Genomic DNA, 22,990 nt, shown 5'->3' with positions numbered 1-22,990 from the left:
GGAAACAAGTGAGAAGATGCGAGAGCGTGGGCAGCTCAGAAAGCAAACAGAGCTAAACTTGGTAGAAAACAACTGTCACGCCTGGCGGAGGCTGATCTGGCGATTTGTCCTCCTGCAGACACGTAAGGTGAGCAGCGTAAATCCAACCGAACTATGTAAGTGCAGAGATCGCGAGAAGCGAATGTCAACTGGAGAACAGCAGCGCATGCAGGGTTCTTATGCCCGCAGGTAAGGGGTGGGGCCTTACCCGGCATTGGCTGCGCGCTTCTGTCTGTCTTGCCAGACTTGGTGCAATTGGCTGCTTCTGCAGAGGTCAGGTACGGATGCCCTTGGTGAATCTTGAACACGAGATGATGAAAGAGAACTCTCAGATTTCATCAAAAAGATCTTAATTTGTGTTTTGAAAATGAACGAAAGTCGTACAGGTTTAGAACGCCATGAGGGTGAGTAGCTAATTAATGACAGAATTCTCATTTTTTGGGTTAACTATCTCTTTAACTGGATTAAAAAAATAAAAAATTACAGTCCAGATGCCATTTGTTCTCTGGGACCTTCTTTACTTTAAATTAATGCAATTAATTAGTATGTTCCGTGAATTCTAGTCCTACCTTAAGAGCTGACTGGATGCGCGTCCCCGTGAGCAGTGCGCGCCGCTGGTGAGATCATGTGAGAGTCCACGCTTCTGAAAGTAGGTTAGCAGGGTAGAGTGAGAGGAGAGGGAGGACGACGTTTCATACCGCGCCATAACACACGTCGAATGCGACTTGAATTTGTTGCTGAAAGTGAAGACCTTTAGACACGCGCATTTACTTCAATTTTATTTTCCTAATAATGCTCACAGTCGGAGTTGAAAAGTTTAATTCGGGTAGCTGTCTCAAGTTAGCTACTTAGTTCGAATATATTTCTTCGTCAGTGAACTTTGGAGAATCAAGAAACTGCGATCAAAATGAGAGGTAAGGTGTTTGTAGCACTGCATGGCATATAACTATTACATTGACATTGCATATTACTTTTAAATGGTCTCTAAACATTTAACCATATAATAATGCAGGTATGTTTTCCTGCACAGATTTGTGTGCTGCTTCCCTGTGACATTTGCCACGCGGGCACTTGTTACTTTGTAACGCGTTTAAATGTTCGTTGGCATTCCATATTCTGTGTCAAATGTTACAATGAATCATACGCAGATGTCAAAAATGAGTTTTGAATTTTGACGCAGAATGATGAAGCTTTCAGCGGCAGGTCGTGATTGCTTGTGTGACAGGTTTTTATTACGTAATGAGTGTAAAATTATTGTTATTATTTTCTCCTGAATGAAGATAAGCAGTTAAATATCCTCTAAAAAATATCGATACAACTTGCATTCGGTGAATAAAATGTCTCACACTATCGTGACAGTCTCTTAACAAAATATTTCTGCTGAACACGCTTTGTTTTTGTAATGTCAGTTAAATCCTCGCCTTACTTAGTTCTCGTGATACTGTTGTGTGTAAATGTTCAGTTGCGTGTTGTTGTTTTCGCAGGGCAGCATGGCCGGCTGTGTGAGCAGCGCTCAAACCTGCTGTTCCACTGACCTAGTTATGTCACTGAACATTACACAGCATTCACAGGAGGGAATGAGGGAGAGACAGAGCGCGAGAGAGGGGAGGGGCTTTGCTGGAGTCGTGTAGACCCATGTGGTCTGTTAAGTGATTTATGGCCACCGCGCCTTCATCTCCATCATGAACTTGAGTTTGAACTTGAACTCCGTTCTTGATACAGACAATAACCATTAATTATTAGAGCAATCTCACCAATGTATGTAACATGCATGCAATGAGGGGGAAATGCTGTTATTACTTATCGATCAACATCAGTGTACATCAGTGCACATTTATGTAGGGTACCTAATAATAATTAACTACACGTACTTACTATAGGGTTTGGTTTAGTATACTATAATTTTTTGTTTTGCTATAATTCCTAGTTATTACTAGAGTAACTACATGTAACGCATGTATAATAAAGTGTTACCGAAAATATTTACATTTATATATATATATTGTTTTGTAATGCAAAATGTATAGTTAGTGAGAGTGCCAAAACTGGCCAAATATCTCTATTTTATGTATTATAATATTAAATAATTATAAGCACTATTACAATCATTTACAATGACAAAAGTTTGCAGCTTAATATCATTAAATTAATTAACGTTACTACTCTCATCTAAATTAGACGAGTAAATAGTCAACATTCTCTTGATTTGTGCTCATAGATAAAAGTGAAAAAATTCTGATGAAATGTAAAAATACATTTCTCAATTGACAACAATCATGAGCGGTAATCAAGATTACAGTATTGAGCAATTTGTTATTTCCTTTCCAATACGTCTGTTTGAAAAGTCTGAACAAAAAGAGTGGGTAACATTTTATTTTGACTGTGTCCTTGTTACATATATGTTCCATACTAATAACAGTAAATTATGCATAATTACATGCAACTAACCGTCAAAAATCCTAATCCTATAGTTAGTACATGTAGTTAATTTTTATTACTCAGTACTTGTATAATTACACTGTAACACGGACACCTTAAATAAAGTGTAACCAAAGATTGTTCTTTAGCTTGGCGTCTTAAAAAGAACGGTTCACCTTTTACCTGGAGTTGAGTAAATATTAAATCATTTCATTTAACTAGTGCCCCAAACTTTAGTGCCCCAAAACAAAAAAGTGCCCTTTGTCTGTAAGTACAAAGTGAGGATTTTGTCTCAACCATTTTGTTTGCTCTCTGGACAAATGTTAAAGCCAGTTGCAGGCGTACATGTCCGGACATACTGTCGTGAGGTGGGGCTGTGTTTAAATATACACAGCGTGGCTCATGTTCACAGGGTAGCGGAGGACAGGAGAGCTGTAGCGGATGATATATATACTGAAAAAGAGCAGATCTGCACTCTGTCTGGAATATTTTTATTAATGTAAATCCTGAAAGTTTTTGTGTGGTGTGTCTTGTGTCATCGGTCTTAACGTACCTCTAATCCCCTCTGTTCTGAAGTCTTTCACTAAAATTATGATAATCGATTCACATCAAAGAAAACACACACAAACAAATGCATGCATAATTAAAGCTGTTTTCCCATTGAGAGCCATGGAGTGGGTTTTAATTTTAAGAGCGTGGCCATTTGCCAGTTGCCTCTCCTACTGTTTGGTTTGGCATAAGTGCAGTCTTTAAAGTGACCTTTGCATGTATGAACTTTATTTTTATGGTGACCAGACAGCAGGAACATTTGGCAGGAGTCTCACCAAAAGTGACTCACTGACACACTGACCGTTTCACACACTCATCAGTCTTATCAGAAACTACTGTGTACTTCTGTTCTGTCTGCGTGAAGCCGTCTGGATTTCACACTGCTTGGGTGAAACTCAGAATTTTTGTAAAATAGGTGGGGTGTTAAATCATTGTTCTTTACTCTGTTCTACATATGCCAACCATGACGGGAGACACCATTGCGGAAAAATTGTGATTAAAAACATGGCTACACCTCATTACATGCGTTTGTCAAAATAACAAATTACACCTTTGGCTAAATTCAAAACTGTACCTTTTACTTTTTCCAATGTTTATGTAGCGCCATTACAAGACAAGGTTGTTCTTGTGATATTTGTTGGGTCAGTCGCTCCCCTTGCGTTATCCTTAACGCTTACGGTAAAAATCGGTTACGCACTCCTGCTTAATCTAATCTGCCGTCTTGTGTAATGTCACCACAATATAGACTTAACTGCTTGACACAATGTTCTGTACTCAAAGATGATTGCATTATGGCACCTGTCCGCAAACACAGATAACAGAGGCTGCTGCTCAAAGTAGATTTGAACCATTTCCCTTGATTGCTCTGCATGTAAATAATTAAATGTTTCATCTATCTTTATTATAATTTTTGTATTTGTCTATGATATCACACACATTTAGAATATAAGGGACTGTGGAATAATAAAGCATTATGATCCCTCAGTGATGCTAATATGAAAAGATGAGTAGGCCTATATTAGGGATTTTGGGGTCATACTCCTGCAAATCTTCGGTACACAGGACTTGTTCTTGCTTTTGAAAACTGCTAAAAGAAGTGCAGGATGGATCAGAATGGAACAAAATGCAGGTCCCTTGAGAAATTATGCTATTTTAAAGGTTCCTACTTTTGTTTAGGAGGTCTCCTACAACAGATTTACATCCATCAAAGGTCAAAAAACGAAATATACATTGCACACCACCTCATTTTTTCAAAGAGTCTGAAAACAGTTTGTCAGAAGATTCAGTTTCTCTAAAACCCTCCTTTCCGAGAGGCTGCTCTGCTCTGATTGGTCCGTGTCGGAAACGAAACGTCCATTACCAAATCTGAATTTTAGCTTCGGAGGCTTCCTTGGCACTTGATTCACAGTGATACGAACAGTAACGATGGCGTCGGTTTTACCGTATCAATTCTAGCGCAAGTCCTCGTCCTTTTAAAGAGCTGGAAAGTGGATTCACAGCTACAACTACAGTATAGTCCCTCCCTCCATTGACAGGCTACGCAACTAACACTTTGTCACTTCAAAAAGTTCATAAAGAGATCGTAAATCTTTTCAATACGAATAGAGCAGTTTAGTCCAAATTTTCTGAAGAGACACAATCACTTTATATGATTATAAGAACAGATTTAGTTTAGGCATTTATTCACATATAAACATTGTCAGCAAACATACACAGAAGCTCATTTACCTTATGGAAACGAAGACTGATCTTAGTCTTCTTTCCTGAAGCACTTCCTCACCACTAGAGCATCTTGGACTATCTGAGTAAACATGACGACAATACAAGTGACAACTTAAGACTAGTAAAATGATGGAAGGGAAGTATTATTACATTGACAAGATAATCATGAAGAAAAACACATGCATACAAACACACCTGGTTTGCCTTATCAGCATCTATGCTAAAGCTGGTGCTCACCCTTACTGGTGGATTTTGCACTGCTCTCTCTGTCTCTTTATGGTCAGTTGAAGAGAGTTAAAGAGTTTCAGTGTGTGTGCCTGAGGTTGAAATCTTGTGGGCGACTCTAAGAGAGAAAAGCAACAGATACAGATAAACATTTACACTACCATATTAAAAGTATGGAGGCCTTGAAAGAATGTCTGAAGTGTTATATTTACCCTCAGGCATGCCAGCAGAAATAATTTCTTCCGGACATCTTACAATTAAGCATAAATGTGTTCTGGGAAATGTTCTCTTCCACATTGGTGTCTGTGTCAAAGGCTTGAAGAGCTGCAGTTCTTCTTGCAAACCTGAATTTGCTTTAAACAGAAAAGTAATTTTGACAATAGCAATAATATAGACATTTCAGGTTTTTTCAACAAGAACCTAAATTAATATTTGCACACAGCAAAGCTTTGAAACCTGAAAACATCCCATGTGGACTACTTAATGTCATCTTATATGGCTTAAAGGGATAGTTCACCCAAAAATGAAATTTATGTCGTTAATTACTCAACATCATGTCGTTCCAAACCCGTAAGACCTTCGTTCATCTTTGGAACTCAAATGAAGATTTTTTTGATGAAATCCGAGAGGTTTCTGACCCCACATAGGCAGCAACGTAACCACCACTTTCAAGGCCCAAAAAGGCAGTAAAGACATCGTTAAAATAGTCCATGTGACTACAGCGGTTCAATCGTAATGTTATGAAAGGACGAGAATACTTTTTGTGATGAATGAAGCTTAAATGCAGGGAAAGTGAAGTAAAAGAATAGCGGTACTAGTGGGTTAATTTGTATTTACTTTAACGTACCGGTAAACAAACAATTGGAGATGAAGCGCACATGTCAGACACGTCTCATGATGAGTGAACATGAACAGTTCTTTTCAGACTCAGCTAGAAAATATCAAATCCATCATATATACTGTGTATATATAGCATATTATATAATATAGACTTTGTGTTCATGTACATTTTTTCATTAATATCAAGATTTTAGTTTAAACATTTATTATTATATAAAATGTTAAATAATTTAATAATAATAGTAATGATAATGTAAATATTCATATACACTTGTATTTATTATACAGAGTATTATCTAACCAAAAACTGTTGAGACCACCTTAACAGAGAGAAGGGAAAGGCCTATTCAAATGAGATGCACTGGGGATCCGCCCACAGCCGCCCCTCCCCTTTTCACTGAGAAAGTATGTCAGTAGGACAGCGAGTCCACATGGGCTTACAGCCAAGCCGAATTGAGCGACATTTAGAGCCGGCCAATCGCAGACACATCTGCCTGAGCATCAACCAATAGGCTGTCAGAAGTGCCAGGGAGGCGGAGCATCTGCATTATTAGACTGAGCAGCCCTGAATGGCGTGTTTGTGGAATGTTTGCAGACGAAGGTTATATAACACTACACAGAGAGCGGTATGGGAGGGGCACCCGAGGGCTTACAGATTTTTCCATTGCATGCCACAGTGCATCTTGGTCATTGCTTTCAGCTGACAGAGCTAGAAAGACAAAATGGAGGATGTTTTTTTTTCCTACTGAGCCGTACTGAGCATGTCGTTGCAAGCTTAGTTTTTTCCATGCCACCACTACATGCAACATATGCTAGAAAAAAGAAAAAAAAAGAATTATTGCATAATTATTGTGCAACTATACCACAAAGCATATTTATTTATTCATTCAATCATTTATTCATTATGCCCTTCATTCGTTAATTATTTATTTAATGTAATTAATTGGATATATATGGGTAGTTGTGATGTTCATGATACGTCTATAATACGATTTTTAGGTTAAACCGCTATTATTAAAAATGTACATGAATATAATACATTTTATTGCATAATAACTGTGTAACTGTTATCACACATTTATTTATTTATTTGGTTTATTCTTTGATTTATTAATGAATTCACTTTTTATTTTAGTTTTTGTCAATAATTTAATTTTTGTTTACATACTGTTTACTTTTAATTAGGAGGCACCTAGTTTCTAAAAGTCCCTACACTGTGTTCCACTGATCATATGAGATGATATCATATGCTGAGACATAATACACCCTTCACTCGGAAAATCAATCCTCTGTCCTTCATGCCGTGCAGCGAGAGAGAGATCTCTCTATCTGACTGTATTGGTTGACATTATTTGTGGTGTATTTAAAAAATGGATCTGTGCATAATATGTACTTTTCTATTTGTTCAGGACACGTTTTTGCTTTTATTTCCTAAAATGATGTTGTTTTTATTCCAGCTCAAATTGAGGTTATACCGTGCAAGATCTGTGGCGACAAATCCTCCGGGATTCACTATGGCGTTATTACGTGTGAAGGGTGCAAGGTGAGAATTCAAACTATAATTCCCTAATGATTACTAAGTCATATTTTCTTCTTTTCTTACCGTAGATGTGCAATTTCCTGTTATTAAACTCACAGTAACAAAATTATCCTTTTGTGCTCTATCCCTTTTGTGCTCTATCCCTCCATTATATTCGTCATTCGATGCCAGGTCACACCCATGCAAAGCCGCACCTGATATTATCTGTCCTGTACACCGAGGTAACAACGTTTCTTTTTTGCAGGGTTTTTTCCGACGCAGCCAGCAGAACAATGCCATGTACTCATGTTCACGGCAGAGGAACTGCCTGATCGACCGAACCAATCGGAACCGCTGCCAACACTGCCGGCTGCAGAAGTGCCTGGCGCTTGGCATGAGCCGTGATGGTGAGCGCGAGTCTTAATGTCAAACTAACCCACCAGCTGAATTTTAGGGATAGGGACTCAAATATACTGGGCAGGGTCAAAGGGCAGATGTTATTATTTTTGTGACTACGACAATCTTTTTTTTACCCTTTGTTCGCTTTTAATGGATCCTTGCTACGGAAGTTTCTGCCACAGAATAAATTTGAAAAAAAAGCTAATTGAGACTTTTTATCTCACAACTCTGACAATTTTTCTCGCAATTGCGAGTTTACATCTCGCAATTTTGTCTTTTATCTCAGAATTGTGTGATAAAGTTATAAACTTTTTTTGTAACACGCAATTGCGTGTTATAAAGTCAGAATTGCCCGATGTAACCTCGCAATTGAAAAAAATAAAGTCAGAATGGTGAAACATAAACTCGCAATTCTGACTTTTTATAACTCTAAACTGCAAATATATATCTCGTCATTCTGACTTTATTTTTCTCAATTGCGAGTTTATGTCTGGCAATTCTGACTTCATAACACGCAATTGTGAGTTTATATCACTCAATTCTGAGAAGAAAAGTCAGAATTGCAAGATGTAACCTGTAAAAGTCACAATTATCTTTTAAAATGTTTTATTCTGTGGCGGAAACAAGCTTCCATGCCTTGCTGAATAAGTTTTAATAAAAAAAAAAAAAAAATTGACCCCAAACTTTTGTATATAAATATAAATGAATCATATAAATGCTATTTAAATAATTAGTAATAATAAGTGACGTAAAAGTAACTGTCTCTCACTTTGGCTTTCTGTAGCGGTGAAGTTTGGCCGAATGTCAAAGAAACAGCGGGACAGCCTGTATGCAGAGGTGCAGCGGCACCAGCAGCTGTCTCAAGACTGCCTGGCGGGTTTAGGTGGCGGTCTGGCGTCACGTGACTGTGAGGATACGGGCGAAGACAGCGCACACAGCCGACCGTACAGCAGTGGAGGATCCAGCTCCAACCTCAGCGACCTGGACGACATCGCCACGCTGCCCGACGGCTTGATATTCGACCTGCCGCTCACCCCAGAGGAGGCGGGCGAGTACTGCACTCTGGAGATGCTCGGCGGGTCTGGGAGCGCAGGAAGTGGAAGTTCATCCAATCAGAGCTCTCCGGGGCCCAGCTCTGTAGATTTTGCCGAATCTGTGAGAGTGAAGCATGAGTACATCCTGCCTGAAAAAAGCCTATTTACACACTCTCTCCTGAGCTCTTTACCAGACAACTGCTCTCTACACGACATAGGTGAGCTGCCATTATAGATTCACATTTCATGATCATAATTTTAATCGTTATGCTAATATATATTTAGATTGAGATTCTGACATTATTTTAATAACAATTTTCCCTTAAATTCTCATTACTGAAAATCCTCCTGTTCGGACACAGTTACATTTTTTATTGCAATAAACTGAGCATAAATCACACTTTAGTTTAGGGTCCAATTCTCACTAATAACTTATTATTAACCACGACGTTTGCCTTAAAAAACTCCTAATTACGGTTTATTAATAATTAGTAAGGTAGTTGCTACGTTTATGTATTGGGTTGGAATTGGATTAAGGGATGTAGAATATGGTCATACAGAATAAGGCTTTAATATGTGCTTTATAAGTGCTAATAAACAGCCAAAATCCTACTAAAATGCATGCAAATAGGCAATTTTATTGCTTTGGACCCTAAACTAGTGTTACCATTAGATTTAGTAAAAAAAAAAAAATATATATATATACTGACAATTTTACTTTACAACTCATGATATCTATTATTTTTGCATGAATTTATGGCACATCATATATCAGTGTTTATGCCTATTTATTTATAACATTATGTATTTTATAATCTATATATCTATCAATAAATAGGTAACACTTTACACTAAGGTCTTATTTGTTAACCTTAGTTAATGCATTAATAATATAATAATATATGGTTTGGTTCTACAAATATGCTTAAATTTTATATACATTTTATTTACATAAGTTATTTTTATAGATTATATAATCTCTGTATTTATATATATATATATATATGTTTAATTATAATATCTATTTATTTTCATCTATAGATGGATATATCTATATAATATATTCCTTATTTAGATATGTATATTATTTCCGATCCTGCTTATGTCTGTTTTTATTTAGATAGACAGATACTAATGGAAAATGTGCTAATGTGGTGCAATTATGTTCAGAGCGGATCACTCAAAACGTGGTGAAGTCTCACCTGGAGACGTGTCAGTACAGCCCAGAAGAGCTGAAGAAACTCACCTGGAACCTCTACACACCTGAAGAAACCTGCAGCTTTCAGCTCAAGGTACAGCATCGTCATACTAGATCTCTTTTGATTGTGCTTGCTGATTTGTCTCTTTGTTAACGGCTGTATTATCAATCTCTGTACTTTCAGTCTGCAGAATGGATGTGGCAGCAGTGCGCCCTGCATATTACAAATGCCATCCAGTACGTTGTGGAGTTCGCCAAGCGCATCTCTGGATTCATGGACCTCTGCCAGAATGACCAGATCATCCTGCTCAAAGCAGGTCAGTGCTGCCTTGGTCCCACACGGATTACAGATTACTAATCCCTGATTATACAACACATTTCTCATCCGCATCACCTTATCCATTTACTGCCATGATGTGGCATTTCTGATGTGGCCCTAAGCGGCCGTTCAATCTCATTATTAGTTTCTACACTATTACTATTGTTATGATAACACCGTTAGATCATTCCAGAACACTCTTAGTTTCTTGAGCATTGTCTTTCATACTACGTCTAGAATACTCTAAGGCCGTGTATTTACATGTGGTAATGCCAAAGTTAAATTAGTTGAATTTTCACAGTACAGTTTTCAGTCTAGCAGAGTGCTTGGATGTGGATAATGCATGTATGGAAGCTTGTTTCCGCCACAGAATGAAAAATAAGAAGAAAGGTAATTGCGACTTTTTATCTCACAATTCTGACTTTTTTCTCACAATTGCGAGATATAAAGTCGGAATTGCGTGATATAAAATCGCAATTGCGTGTTATAAAGTCAGAATTGCGAGATATAAAGTCAGAATTTATTGATATAAAGTCGCAATTGCAGATTATAAAGTCAGAATTGCGTGAAATAAAGTCGCAATTGCGTGTTATAAAGTCAGAATTGCATGATATAAAGTCGCAATTGCAGGTTATAAAGTCAGATTTGCGTGAAATAAAGTCGCAATTGCGTGTTATAAAGTCAGAATTGCGAGATATAAAGTCAGAATTTATTGATATGAAGTCGCAATTGCAGGTTATAAAGTCAGAATTGCGTGTTATAAAGTCGCAATTGCGTGTTATAAAGTCAGAATTGCATGATATAAAGTCCCAATTGCAGTTTATAAAGTCAGAATTGCGTGAAATAAAGTCGCAATTGCGTGTTATAAAGTCAGAATTGCGTGATATAAAGTCGAAATTGCGTGTTGTAAAGTCAGAATTGTGAGATATAAACTATTCTGAGGGGAAAAAAGTTAGTCTTTTTTTCCCTTAGAATTGGACCGATAACTCGCAATTGCGAGTTTATATCTCACAATTCTGAGAAAAGATGTCAGAATTTCGAGACATAAACTCGCAATTATGTGTTATAAAGTCAGAATTGCGAGATGAAAACTAGCAATTGTGAGAAAAAAAGTCAGAATTGTGAGATAAAAAGTCGCAATTCTGTCTTTTTTTCTCACAATTGCGACTATTTCTCATAATTGCGTCTTTATATCTCGCAATTGCGACTTTATTTCTCAGAATTGCGACTTTGTATCTCGCAATTGCGAGTTTATTTCTCACAGTTCTGACTTCATATTTCGCAATTGTGAGATAAAAAGTCGCAATTATTTTTATTATTTTTTTTTATTCAGTGGCGGAAACAAGCTTCCATATGCATGATCCAAACACCTAATATGACTCTTAAAAAATTTGCAATTTGTGCATTACTGCATTGTGTTTGGATATATGCCTGGATAAAATGCCATTCTCCATTATTATACCGTCAATTGGTAACTTTCTCCTGCCGATAAAAAATATACACACACAGTACAAGAAGAACTATTTCAGTGCATTTAGTGGCTGGTTAAACTGGATTGTGGGTGGTTAGAGAATAAAACACTTTTTTTCTTTTCTTAGAATAACGACGTGGGGGATTCTGTTCTGTCCACGTTCTGCTTAAAATTGAAACTTGCATTAACGTTTGTCTCCTCTTGTGTTTATTTCTCCAACATTCTATCCACTTTTACACTTTGTGCTTACCGTATGAAAAAAACTAAACAAAATTCACTAAACAAAACAAAACTCAAACTTTCTAAATGTCATTCATAAACACAATGACATTTCGTTTTGATGGTGTTTGTTGTTCCCAACATTTGATTAAAAAAAAATCTGTGTATTTTTGCACGGTGGAGCATATTCCCGCTTTTCCTTCTCCCTCTCCTGCACTCTTTTATCTGTTTTCTCTCTATCTTTCTCTTTCTGTCTGTCTATCTTTTTGTCTCTGTCTTTGTCTGTCTGTCTATCTGTCTCTCTCTCTCTGTCTCTCTCTCTCTCTCTGTCTCTCTCTCTCTCTCTCTCTCTCTCTCTCTCTCTCTCTCTCTCTCTCTCTCTCTCTCTCTCTCTCTCTCTCTCTCTCTCTCTCTCTCTCTCTCTCTCTCTCTCTCTCTCTCTCTCTCTCTCTCTCTCTCTCTCTCTCTTTCTGCTTTTTTCCCCATCACGTTTTTTCCCCCCGCTTTCTTTCTCTCTATTACTGTTCCAGGATGCCTGGAAGTCCTGTTGATCCGAATGTGCCGTGCTTACAACTCTTCCAACAACACAATGTTTTTTGATGGCAAGTTTGCCAGCCCTCAGCTCTTCAAAGCTCTCAGTGAGTGTCTGGATATGTTCAGTATAGCATGCTACCATCTTAAGCACACTATTTCAGCAGTATACTCTGAAGAGTATGCATATAATACTTACGGTTGACCTGCTACACTACAGTATATATGAGAAAATGTGTAATATACAACACATTCAAACTGGGTTCTGCTTCCTGGAATTTAATGCACTCAATTTGAATGTCCATTTCCTATTTGATGAATAAACTAGATGCAATCACTGAATTCAGAATAGCATGTAAGGATACTACATACTATTTTTTCTATATAGTAGTATGCTTTTCCAAGTTCAGCCAATGTCAGCAACAGTTTTTAACAAATGTTTCTTGACTCATTATTTAATCAGACTGTCAAGACGATTTTACACTAATTGGATTGCAAATGCAAAATAAAATTTTCAGTAGAATAACTGGATACCCTTGCGGAATTAAACATACATATAAGATTGTGTTGAGATTGTGACAAATGTAAGCAGGTCATGTGATTACAATGTAGCAGAAAACTGCTGTTTGAAATGTTTATCTTTTCATAATGCCAAACTATATAAACAATATTCAGTGTATACTATGCAGTAAGCAGAACGCAAGTACTCAAATTCAATTCAAACGCATCGTCTTTTACTTTATAATACACAACACCAGCAGCCTCTTAAGAGCAAGAATGGAGGCGTCATAAATCAATAAGGCACAAGAGCTAATGGGTTTTTAACCCAGTTAATAAATACAAGTGATGCTTGGGTGAGTAATAGCTCATCAAAGTTAAATGGGAAGCTTTGCAGAAAGCACTCAGTGAAAAACATATTACATAAAGACTTTTATTCTTAGAATAAGTTAGTACAATGATTTGTAGCTAATACCATTTCTTTATTTTATTAGATTTTTTCAAATTGTCAGCATGAATTGAAAATTCACCCTATTTATTTTATAAATACATGTTATAGGTCTTATTTTTGATAATCCATTACACTCTGAAGTATGTCACAATAAGGAAGAAAATTTCTACTTCCGTTTTATTGCGACCTTAAAGGGATACTCCACTTTTTTTGGAAATAGGCTCATTTTACAACTCCCCCAGAGTTAAACTGTTGAGTTTTACCGTTTTTGAATCCATTCAGCCGATCTCCGGTTCTGGCGGTACCACTTTTAGCATAGCTTAGCATACATCATTGAAGTGGACAAGACCATTAGCATTTCTAAAAAAAAATGACCAAAGAGTTTCGATATCTTTCCTATTTAAAACTTGACTCTTCTGTAGTTACATCGTGCACTAAGACCGACGAAAAATGTAAAGTTGCGATTTTCTAGGCTGATAGGGCTAGGAACTATTCTCTCATTCCTGCGTAATAATCAAGAAACTTTACAGCCGTACCATGAGAGCAGCAGGCGTAATGATATGACGCAGCGCCTGAAAATAGGCCACCTTCCGTCAACACAACGGAACTATTTTCAGGCGCTGCGTCATATCATTACGCCTGCTGCTCTCATGGTACGGCAGTAAAGTTTCTTGATTATTGGTTCTGGGAAAATTATGGACCTTAATAGAAATGTTATTTGTTTCTCCATCTTCAGCATGGTAACTAGCATGTGTATATGTTTGTAGGGTGTGATGACCTGGTGAACACTGTCTTTGAATTGGCTAAAAGTCTGAGTCGTCTTCAGCTGAGCGAGGAGGAAATGGCTTTATTCAGCGCCGCGGTCTTGCTGGCTCCAGGTGAGACACTCACACCCATGTCTGCTACCAATTCTGCGACTTATTCCCAGAAGAAAATGATTTTAAAGCTGGTTTTATGTGCTCTCAGAAAAAGTAACATGTGCCATGGTCAGACTTGCATACTTGCATGAAATGAGACACATTCTCACAGTTTGAAACCCCTGGTCTGTGTTTGTGTGCTGCTCAGATCGGCCATGGTTGACAGAGTCTCAGCAGGTTCAAAAGCTCCAAGAGAAGGTTTACGTGGCCCTTCAGCACAGCATGCACATGAACGGAGCCACTACTGAGAAACTGGACAAGGTGAGGAACAAGACACACACGGCACTTTACAGAGAACTTTGAGGATATTTAAGAAAACATTAATATTATGAATCATCCGAGGAGAGTAATGCCATGTATACATTGCACTGTCAAGTTTGACATCAGCTGTGGTTCAGTGAGTGATTTATCAGACCGGTTTAAACCAATGAATTCACAACTTTGTGAATCTGTTTGACTGATTCTTTAAAAAGAAGTTCTGCACCCATTCTGACCCAGAAAACACACAAATTAAAGTATGTATATATATATATGAGCAATATCACACGAGTATGAGTGCGATATGGCTCTATATCAGTAGCATGGCTGTGATTAGGCCATGCACGAGGCTGTAGGTAATCAGAGCCGTGCTGCTGATATAGAGCCATATCGCACGACAAATGTGATATTACTTTTATACAACAGTTTGACGGCACAAGTGTGTAAATAAATGGAGTGGAGACGATGGAGTATCTTTAAAAACCCTCTTTTGTGCGGAACTACTTTCTTCCGCCACATATTCAAAAAAAAATTTATGAGAGAGATATCGACAAAGCGAGTGTATTGTCTGCATCTGATATAGCATTTAAAGTTAGTAAGTTGGTATGAGCCGCCAGTCATTTAAAAATTAACAAAATAACAGTTAGAATGGTAAATACACAATACTAACATGCACTGTTAATGAAACATATGGAAGCTGCTCCTGATGAATAGAATAAACATCATATACTTGCATGCAAATCCTTCCCAACTAACAGACGTACCAGTTACGTAATTTATTGGTACTTTTTGGTAATTTCCTGACTTACTAATTGACAACGTAACGTCTAGGTTACTAATGTAACACCCGTTCCCTGAAGAGGGGCACGGAGACGTTAGGTTCCCATGACGTCAGTCTGGCGTAACGTTGAACTTGACTGACTGAATGGGAACTATGACGTTGCATGCACGTAATTTCTTTTGCTCTTTATATATAGTGAAGTGGTATACAGCACGTGCTGACAGGAAATGAAAGATCTTTTTTCTGAGGTGAGATTTTTATTTCGTATCAAGTTACAAAAATAATGTTAGAATAACGCCACTGACATATATAGCCTGACAACATCTCATCTGACAGCAGATACTGAATCAGGAAAACATGCACTCTTTACTTAAACTGCATCCAACAGAAGAGTAAACAGCTTTCCCACACGTTTTTCAAAATAAAAGCCTCGCATTAGAGAAACATTTCGAATCATGTTTTTTTTATTGTTGTTTCTTTGAATACACACTCCGCGACCCACTCAGAATGGTCTTGCAACCCACATTTGGGTCACGACCCACCAGTTGAGAAACACTTATCTAATTCTCGCCTAAAAACTCTTAAAACTAAATTCTGTGACACAATAACAGTAGTATTTGTAAAATTGCTCCTCCACCATTGACGCTCACTGTGAGAAATGCTGCCAGTATAGATACGGCAGAAACAAGCAGAGTGATACAAATTGTGAAACGGTTTCCGTGTGATATTAGTAGAATATTGCATGGCTGGAAAAAGCTCTCGGCCAATTAGATTCGAAAACCAGAACTAAATGTTGTTTATATATATATATATATAGATATATACTAAATTGAATATAATAAGTTCTTGCAGCCAAAACAATCATGTTTGGATCAAAGGGGTTGAGCAAAATTCTTTTTGAGCCATATATTATTTGACAAAAACATGCCATGTCAGCTTTTACATGAAAGTTATATATATTTTTTTTTTATAAAATGATATACATTTTGTCCATTCATTGCAAACTTTCAATATATATATATTTTTTTAAAGATTAATTATTCTGTTCTGTAAGGGTGGATTAAATTGCTCAAAAGTGACAGTAAAGACTTTTACATTGTTAAAAAAATGTTGTCATGGTTTAAAAAAAAACAATTAAGCAGACAAGATTATCATCATCATTATCAGATTATCATCATTACATTGATGATAATTATATAAATATTTCTTGAGCAGCAAATCAGCATATTGGAATGATTTCTGAAGGATAGTGTGACTGAGAACTAGGAATACATTATTTCATATTATAATATTTCACAATATTGCTGTTTTTACTGTATTCTTGATAGAATAAATGCAACCTTCCTGAGCATAAGAGACTTCTTTCAAAAACATTTTTAAAAATCTTACCAACCCCAAACTTTTGAATGGTAGTGTAGTTTCTGTTCCATGGGCTGGTTGATTATCTACTGCTAAATATCCATGCAAAAAAAAAAAACATGTTTGGGCACTAATCCAAAGGTCAGACTTAAATCATCCAGTAGGTTTAGTTCTTTATTTTGGAATATCTGAGCTAGACACTCTCGTTGTCTTGTGTTCGCAGATGGTGTCCAAACTACCGCAGATGAAGTCGATCTGTAACCTGCATATCGACAAGCTGGATTTCTTCCGCCTGGTTCACCCGGAAACAGCCTACAGCTTCCCGCCTCTGTACAGGGAAGTGTTCGGCAGCGAGATCAACTTCCCTGACTCCACCAACAGTTAGAGAGAGGGAGATAGTGAGGGAGAGAATGAGAGAGAGTGTGAAGGGGAAATTATAGGCATGTGTTGAAGAGAGGTCATTACCTGTAAAATGTCATTTTGTTTTAAAAACCTCCAGGGAGAATCCTTAGTCTATTGCAGCACTGTTAGCATACATACACAATACACTACAAAGTATTTCAGATTCGACAACACATACACCCATACTTGTATATGAATTATTCCTGGAATTGTGCTCTCACATCTGTTATTATTTTATGGAAACACTCCTAAATGATCTTTAATGTACAGGTGTATGCTTGCAAGGGCCCTTTGTCCCAACACGTTGATGTCTAAGAATGCTACTATTCCTTCTGCATCTGCACACAAAGAGATTTAAATGATTTTTTCAAAGGAGGTTTTATAAATATGATTTTAAGAATTTTACAGGATCAAACTCTCTTCCACATGAACATTCAGGAGAGCACAACACGTTTTTTAAAGAAGTGCATCCTACGTACTAGGCGACGGTCACACGTCCTTCCCCACCGAATCACTCTTTAAGCACTAACATCGCTTTTTTCCTCCCTCTCCCCCCTCGTTTTTCATCCTCAGACGAATCATGAATGTATCCCACGAAGCGAAGGCACTTATTTTGATTTGAGACCGAATGTACACAATGCACTTTTGGTCTTGCGTTACGCTTTATGAGACTTTGACAATCCACTTAAAAAAAAAAAAAAAGCCCTAATGTGCCCAGATTGTTCATTTAAAATGAAGGGACCAATATTACCAGTGCAACTTTATATGAACATTCCATGTTAAATACAAATTTATAATAATAATAAATAAATGTATAATTGAATTTAATGAAAATAATACATTTAGAAAAATAATTTCAAAAGCTTTTGAAAATCATTTTGAATCATCTCTCAGTTTGTGAATACAAACACATGCATTGACAGAAATGCACTTATAGAGGAAGTCTACAACTTGCCCTTCTAGTGCTTAACTTTATCTGTTAGCATCTGAGTTTAACTTGTATTTAACCTGGAATATTCCTTTAAAACGAACCTTAAAAACGAACCAGAAAACATAAGTGTGCTAAACTCTTTTCCAATGTGCAATAAAACAACCTGATAATCACTACAAAGGTGCAGTCATGACCAAACGTTTGTGAACACCTTGTTTTGTTACAATAAATTAAAGAAAACCACACAATCCTCACTTGAACAGTTACATAATCTCATACCTCATATTCAGCTGAACTTGACACATTCAGTACAGTATTAGACTCTAGCAAACAACTTCTGACTGCAACAGGACACATTATTAAATGCAGAACTGTCACTCAATAGTGATAGATAAGGAGTTTGCAAACTTGGGCATGACTCTAAAGGATTGGCGAACACAACTTTCGAAGCAGTGATTCCATCCACACATGCGCTTATTTGCTCAGGCACATTTTGACAGTGTTTGGTGCTGCACCTTATTTTTTTTTATTATTTTTTTTGTCATTTTTAAGCAATGAGAAACCTCAGTCCCATGTCCCCTTCCCTTGTAAATGCCACTTTAGAATGAGAAACAATTAAATGTTCATTTCATTTATATGGACATTTCAAAAAGATTATTTTGAATAGGAATGTAAATAAATTAGTCTTTTTAGTCAAGAGAGTGAATGAGAGAGAGAGAGAGAGAGAAAGGTGGAGCAGGTAAAGAAAGATGTGAATGTTAAAGAAAAGCATGAGCCAGGACTTTCATCAGCAGGCTTTTGAATTCTTCCAGCCTGTGCATGGAAGTACCGGACCAGAGAAATTGAACTGGGTTTGAACTGACTTTTGCCCATTTTGTTCTGGAGCTGCTCCGGACAGGAGAGCCAAGCTGGATGGGATGCCGACATTGACATTGTTCTGTTGATACGTACAGATCTGGGAAAATCCTGATGTTGTGAGACCCTTCCTCCTGTCTAGTGGGCTTCAGATGCTTTCACAAACCAAAGGAAAAGAGCAAGAGAAAAGGAGATTCCATCAATACTCATACCTGTAGGTTTCGGGCACAGATTCACCACATGCATCGCATTTGCTCGTGGCCAGTGAGCATGGCTGTGGTTTCTGTTGTATTATTTTGTAAATTGTTGATCACCTCTCCTTTTGTCCATTTCTGTGGCCCGGATCGCGTCCTTCCATCCTATTATTACTACTCCTGCACCACAGTACGACAAAAACAGTTTCAACAGAGTTCTCAGCTACTCCTTTGATTCAAGGTTCACGGTGTTGTTTAAAGTACTGCTATATAGCCTAAACTACACAACTGGTTTTCATTAAATCAGATGAATGAATGATATTCTGTACATTAAAGAGAAATGATATGGTTTTGTATCTCAGTTTTTAATGAACAGAAGGAAATCTGTCTTCTTTTTGTGCGTCCAACATTACAAACCTCTCACGTCAAGGACTGTAGCCTGCCCTTTGATTAAGAATGAGAAGTATGGGAATTCTGTGTAATGTATTTTTAAATGTGTTGTTTTGACAATCCCCACCTCTAGGCCTTTGATGCATGCCTTCCTGCTAAGACAAGATTGTGTTTGTCTCATTCAGTCACCCTGTAAAGCAAATTCAATGTTTATTTTGTTTTTGTAGAAGAAATGTTTCTGCTCTGTGTGTTTCACACACAAAAAAAGATTTATTCTCAGGGAGATAGCTGGTCTCTGTCTCACCAGTATCCTCTGCCGACTACACACACACACTTTGCACCGAATAGGAGACCCGTATTCTTGATCACTGTGTCCTGTAGCTATATTTAAATATATATATTTTTTTTTTTGTGAATGTCAATCACAAAGTGTCAAAAACCTTTCCTCTTTCTGCTGATGTACTATTACAGGTTCTTTCAGTCTGAATTATAAGACACAGAAAATGACTAAATGAAAAAAACAAATACAAACTAAAGATGGATCTTATTCTTTAAAAATAATTGTTGTCCCTTGTAATTTGTCTACTTCACTGAATTATCCATTCATATATATATATATACACACACATATTGCACATATATATAAATATATACAGTATGTGCATATATATATACACAGTACACACATATATAAATATCTCAACTATTGCATATATATACTGTACACACACACACACACACATATATAATGTATGAAATAGTTGAGATATTAAATATAGAGTGATATATTTAGGGTGAATTCAGGTTGATTGGGACACTTTTCCCAAGACATCTCAATGGCAAAAAGTGTAGGCCTATATATAAACATTTTGTTTCAGGTTTCTTTTTAATATGTGTAAATGTATTTATGGATTTTTGTGAATTCATGCTGACTGCTGTTTTTAGTAAGGACATGTAGGCCTACACACTTATGGGCAGTTTCACAGACCATAATGGATGTTTGAGCTGTTTTAACTGAAAGCAACTTGTCATTGTTTTGTCTCAAAAGATGTACACCACTAATGTTTTTTTCTTCTTCTAAGGAACGTTCATAAAAGCTACTTAAATGTCCCACTTGAATTAAGGTCTGTGAAACCGGTGCCACAACACCGGTCCATAATGTTTTAAGTGTGGTAAACAAAGATAAACTTTTCACAGACGAAAGTTTAACCCGGAAGCTGGACTGGAGAGTTTCTATTTCTGGCTCTGAGATAGGTATGCTTATATTTTTTTTCTATTGCCAGAGATACATAAGTGCAGACAGTGCAGTAAACGCGTAATATTAATACATCACAAAATTTACTTAGAAGAAAGTCACATGTTTTAGAAACGGTGCAATGCCAGCGATGGGAATCCTGACGTCGGCAATCAGTTGACAAATCAGAACTCTCTTATTATACGCGAGTAACGCGACGCGTGTATGGGAGCGTTCTATTTGCGTCGCGTCGCAGTGTGACCTGACTGTGACGTGCACTCACTGTAGGTTCAAACTCTGGCCGAGCAGGAAGAAGAAGTTGTGATTCCGTGAAAGTTTTTTTAACAGCTCTATACGCCTACAGATTAATTTTTAAATATTGGGTGAATTAAATAATATCTACATTTGTCAAAGCGCAAGGATCCGACGCAAAGATGTCTGTTGCCGGACTGAAGAAACAGTTTTATAAAGCGAGTCAGGTGAGTGTTTCCACGTCAACTGGTGCACGAGCATACACTTACAGACACAACAATTACAAACAATATACCGTAAGTTATAAAGAAACATTTGCGGTGTCTGTTCAACTTGTTTGAATTCATCCGGGGTCTTCTATCTCCACTGTGGTGAAGTAAAAGTTAAAGCCTGCTATGTTTCAAAATGTAGTGAGCCCCCTACATAGACAGCATATTTGGCGATCACAAGTGTGTTTTGAACGCAGGCAGCTCAGTACATTTTGAGACGCTTCGTGGGAATTTAGTTGAATATACACACTCACACACACTTTTTATTGAGTTTTTAATTCGATTTTTGTTTTGTTTTGAAGTAAACAGATTTGTCACCCTGTAGAAATGTTATAGCCATAGAAGCACTTTATGAATAAACCAAGCTCATATAACTCCAAATCAAGTCTATAAAGTTAGACCTTTAAATATTTTACTATATCTAGATTTTTATAGTGAAGTATAGGCTACATATGACACAATCAAAGAGTTAACAGGTTGCTGACTGAATGCACTGCAAGGATCTTTAAACATTCCAGCACATGACGTTTTTTGCATCGCCTTGATCAACATGTGGTTAACAGTTCAGATGAAATGAATATGCTGTGTATTTTTGGGCAGGAAGCACGTTTACTTTACTGGCAGTTTATTTAGCTGATGTGCACTAAGGAGCTGTCTGCAGGTGATGCATACAATGTTTAGCAGTAATGTGTGGAGAAAGCATATTTATCCTTTATACAACATATCCTTTATATATGAAAAAATGTCCAGGTCACAGTCAAGAGGAAAAGTATAAGAATTTCTATTTTGGATAAACAAAATTAAGGGTTTTTAGGACTTTTGCAATGTTTTCAATGTGATTCGCATGATGATTATGGGTATTTTACCCTCCAATTCTCTTTACTGTAATGCAAAAAAAAAAAACTAATCATCATTACCATGATGCACCCGTTTTGTTTTTGTTTTACTGTATTACACTAAACAAATACTGCAATATGATGATTTATATGGTATACTAGATTAAATAATGGGCAGTAAGAAATACTGCTATAATGTTTAAATGATTTTCAATATATCATTATATAATTTCAGATCATTGTTTCTTTTCATTCCTGTTTCATTCCATATTTCTTTGCCCACCATTTTCCCAAACATTTGCAATGTAAGTACCTCGTAGATGCAGTTGAATCAAATTACCTCCGTTATTTTCTCTTCAGTGTGAATAATGATTTATTTCATTGTGTGATTGATAAGCAACCTTTTTCAGATACTTGTTGTGAATCTATTGGTTTAAGTCCACACAGGCCAGGCAGATAAAGAAAGTGATTTTGAATCAGATTCTCAGATGATATCTTATTTTTTTGGCTGGATTAGCTTTTAATCCATGTCGTCTACTTCAAAAGAGTCATGCATTTAATCAGCATGAAGCCTGTTTATAAAACACAGTGCACACTTTTGCACATGTAATTTCAGACATTCGCTTGAAGTTGTTGGCCTCAGCCAGTCTAACATTCCTTTACCCTTTTTGTTCAAGCAAAACAAGTCTAACGTGCACCTACATGTCGCAGATTAATCAGGTGAAGGCATCTTAATGTCAGACGGGATGTCTTACAGTCACTGAGCCTCATTATTACAATAAAACCTAAAGCATGCAGGGTTAAAAATGCATAACTTCTTGATGTTCATACTTACTAAAGACTAAGTCATGAGTTAACTTTTTCCTTACTGGCTTGTGTC

At 37.0% G+C, this 22,990-nt stretch overlaps 2 protein-coding genes across 3 annotated transcripts in view; both read left to right on the top strand.

Annotated features, from left to right (window-relative positions):
- Positions 1 to 680: 680 nt before the first annotated feature.
- Positions 681 to 17,333, top strand: rorcb (RAR-related orphan receptor C b). The gene is made up of 10 exons (XM_056253451.1): positions 681 to 953; positions 7,251 to 7,336; positions 7,578 to 7,719; positions 8,496 to 8,963; positions 9,916 to 10,037; positions 10,128 to 10,260; positions 12,483 to 12,590; positions 14,200 to 14,310; positions 14,498 to 14,610; positions 16,971 to 17,333. The coding sequence occupies exons 1-10, from the start codon at positions 947 to 949 to the stop codon at positions 17,130 to 17,132; spliced, it is 1,452 nt and encodes a 483-aa protein (XP_056109426.1). The 5' UTR covers positions 681 to 946; the 3' UTR covers positions 17,133 to 17,333.
- A 3,695-nt stretch (positions 17,334 to 21,028) lies between these two features.
- The window catches only part of sh3gl1a (SH3-domain GRB2-like 1a), a 28,040-nt gene continuing 26,078 nt past the window's right edge, over positions 21,029 to 22,990 (top strand). Inside the window, exon 1 of one of the 2 annotated variants that reach the window (XM_056253449.1) lies at positions 21,029 to 21,232. In XM_056253449.1, the coding sequence (XP_056109424.1) occupies positions 21,188 to 21,232 (45 nt within the window). In that variant the 5' untranslated portion in view covers positions 21,029 to 21,187. The remainder of the gene's footprint in view (positions 21,233 to 22,990) is intronic. The other variant, XM_056253448.1, reaches the window with a different exon arrangement.

The sequence above is a fragment of the Rhinichthys klamathensis genome, unplaced genomic scaffold, assembly GCF_029890125.1.
Source record: "Rhinichthys klamathensis goyatoka isolate OS25496 unplaced genomic scaffold, OSU_Roscu_1.1 h1tg000105l_1, whole genome shotgun sequence".
Classification (NCBI taxonomy): Eukaryota; Metazoa; Chordata; class Actinopteri; order Cypriniformes; family Leuciscidae; genus Rhinichthys; species Rhinichthys klamathensis.
The sequence above is the reverse complement of the archived record's forward strand: the minus strand, read 5'-3'. Positions and strand labels throughout refer to the sequence as shown.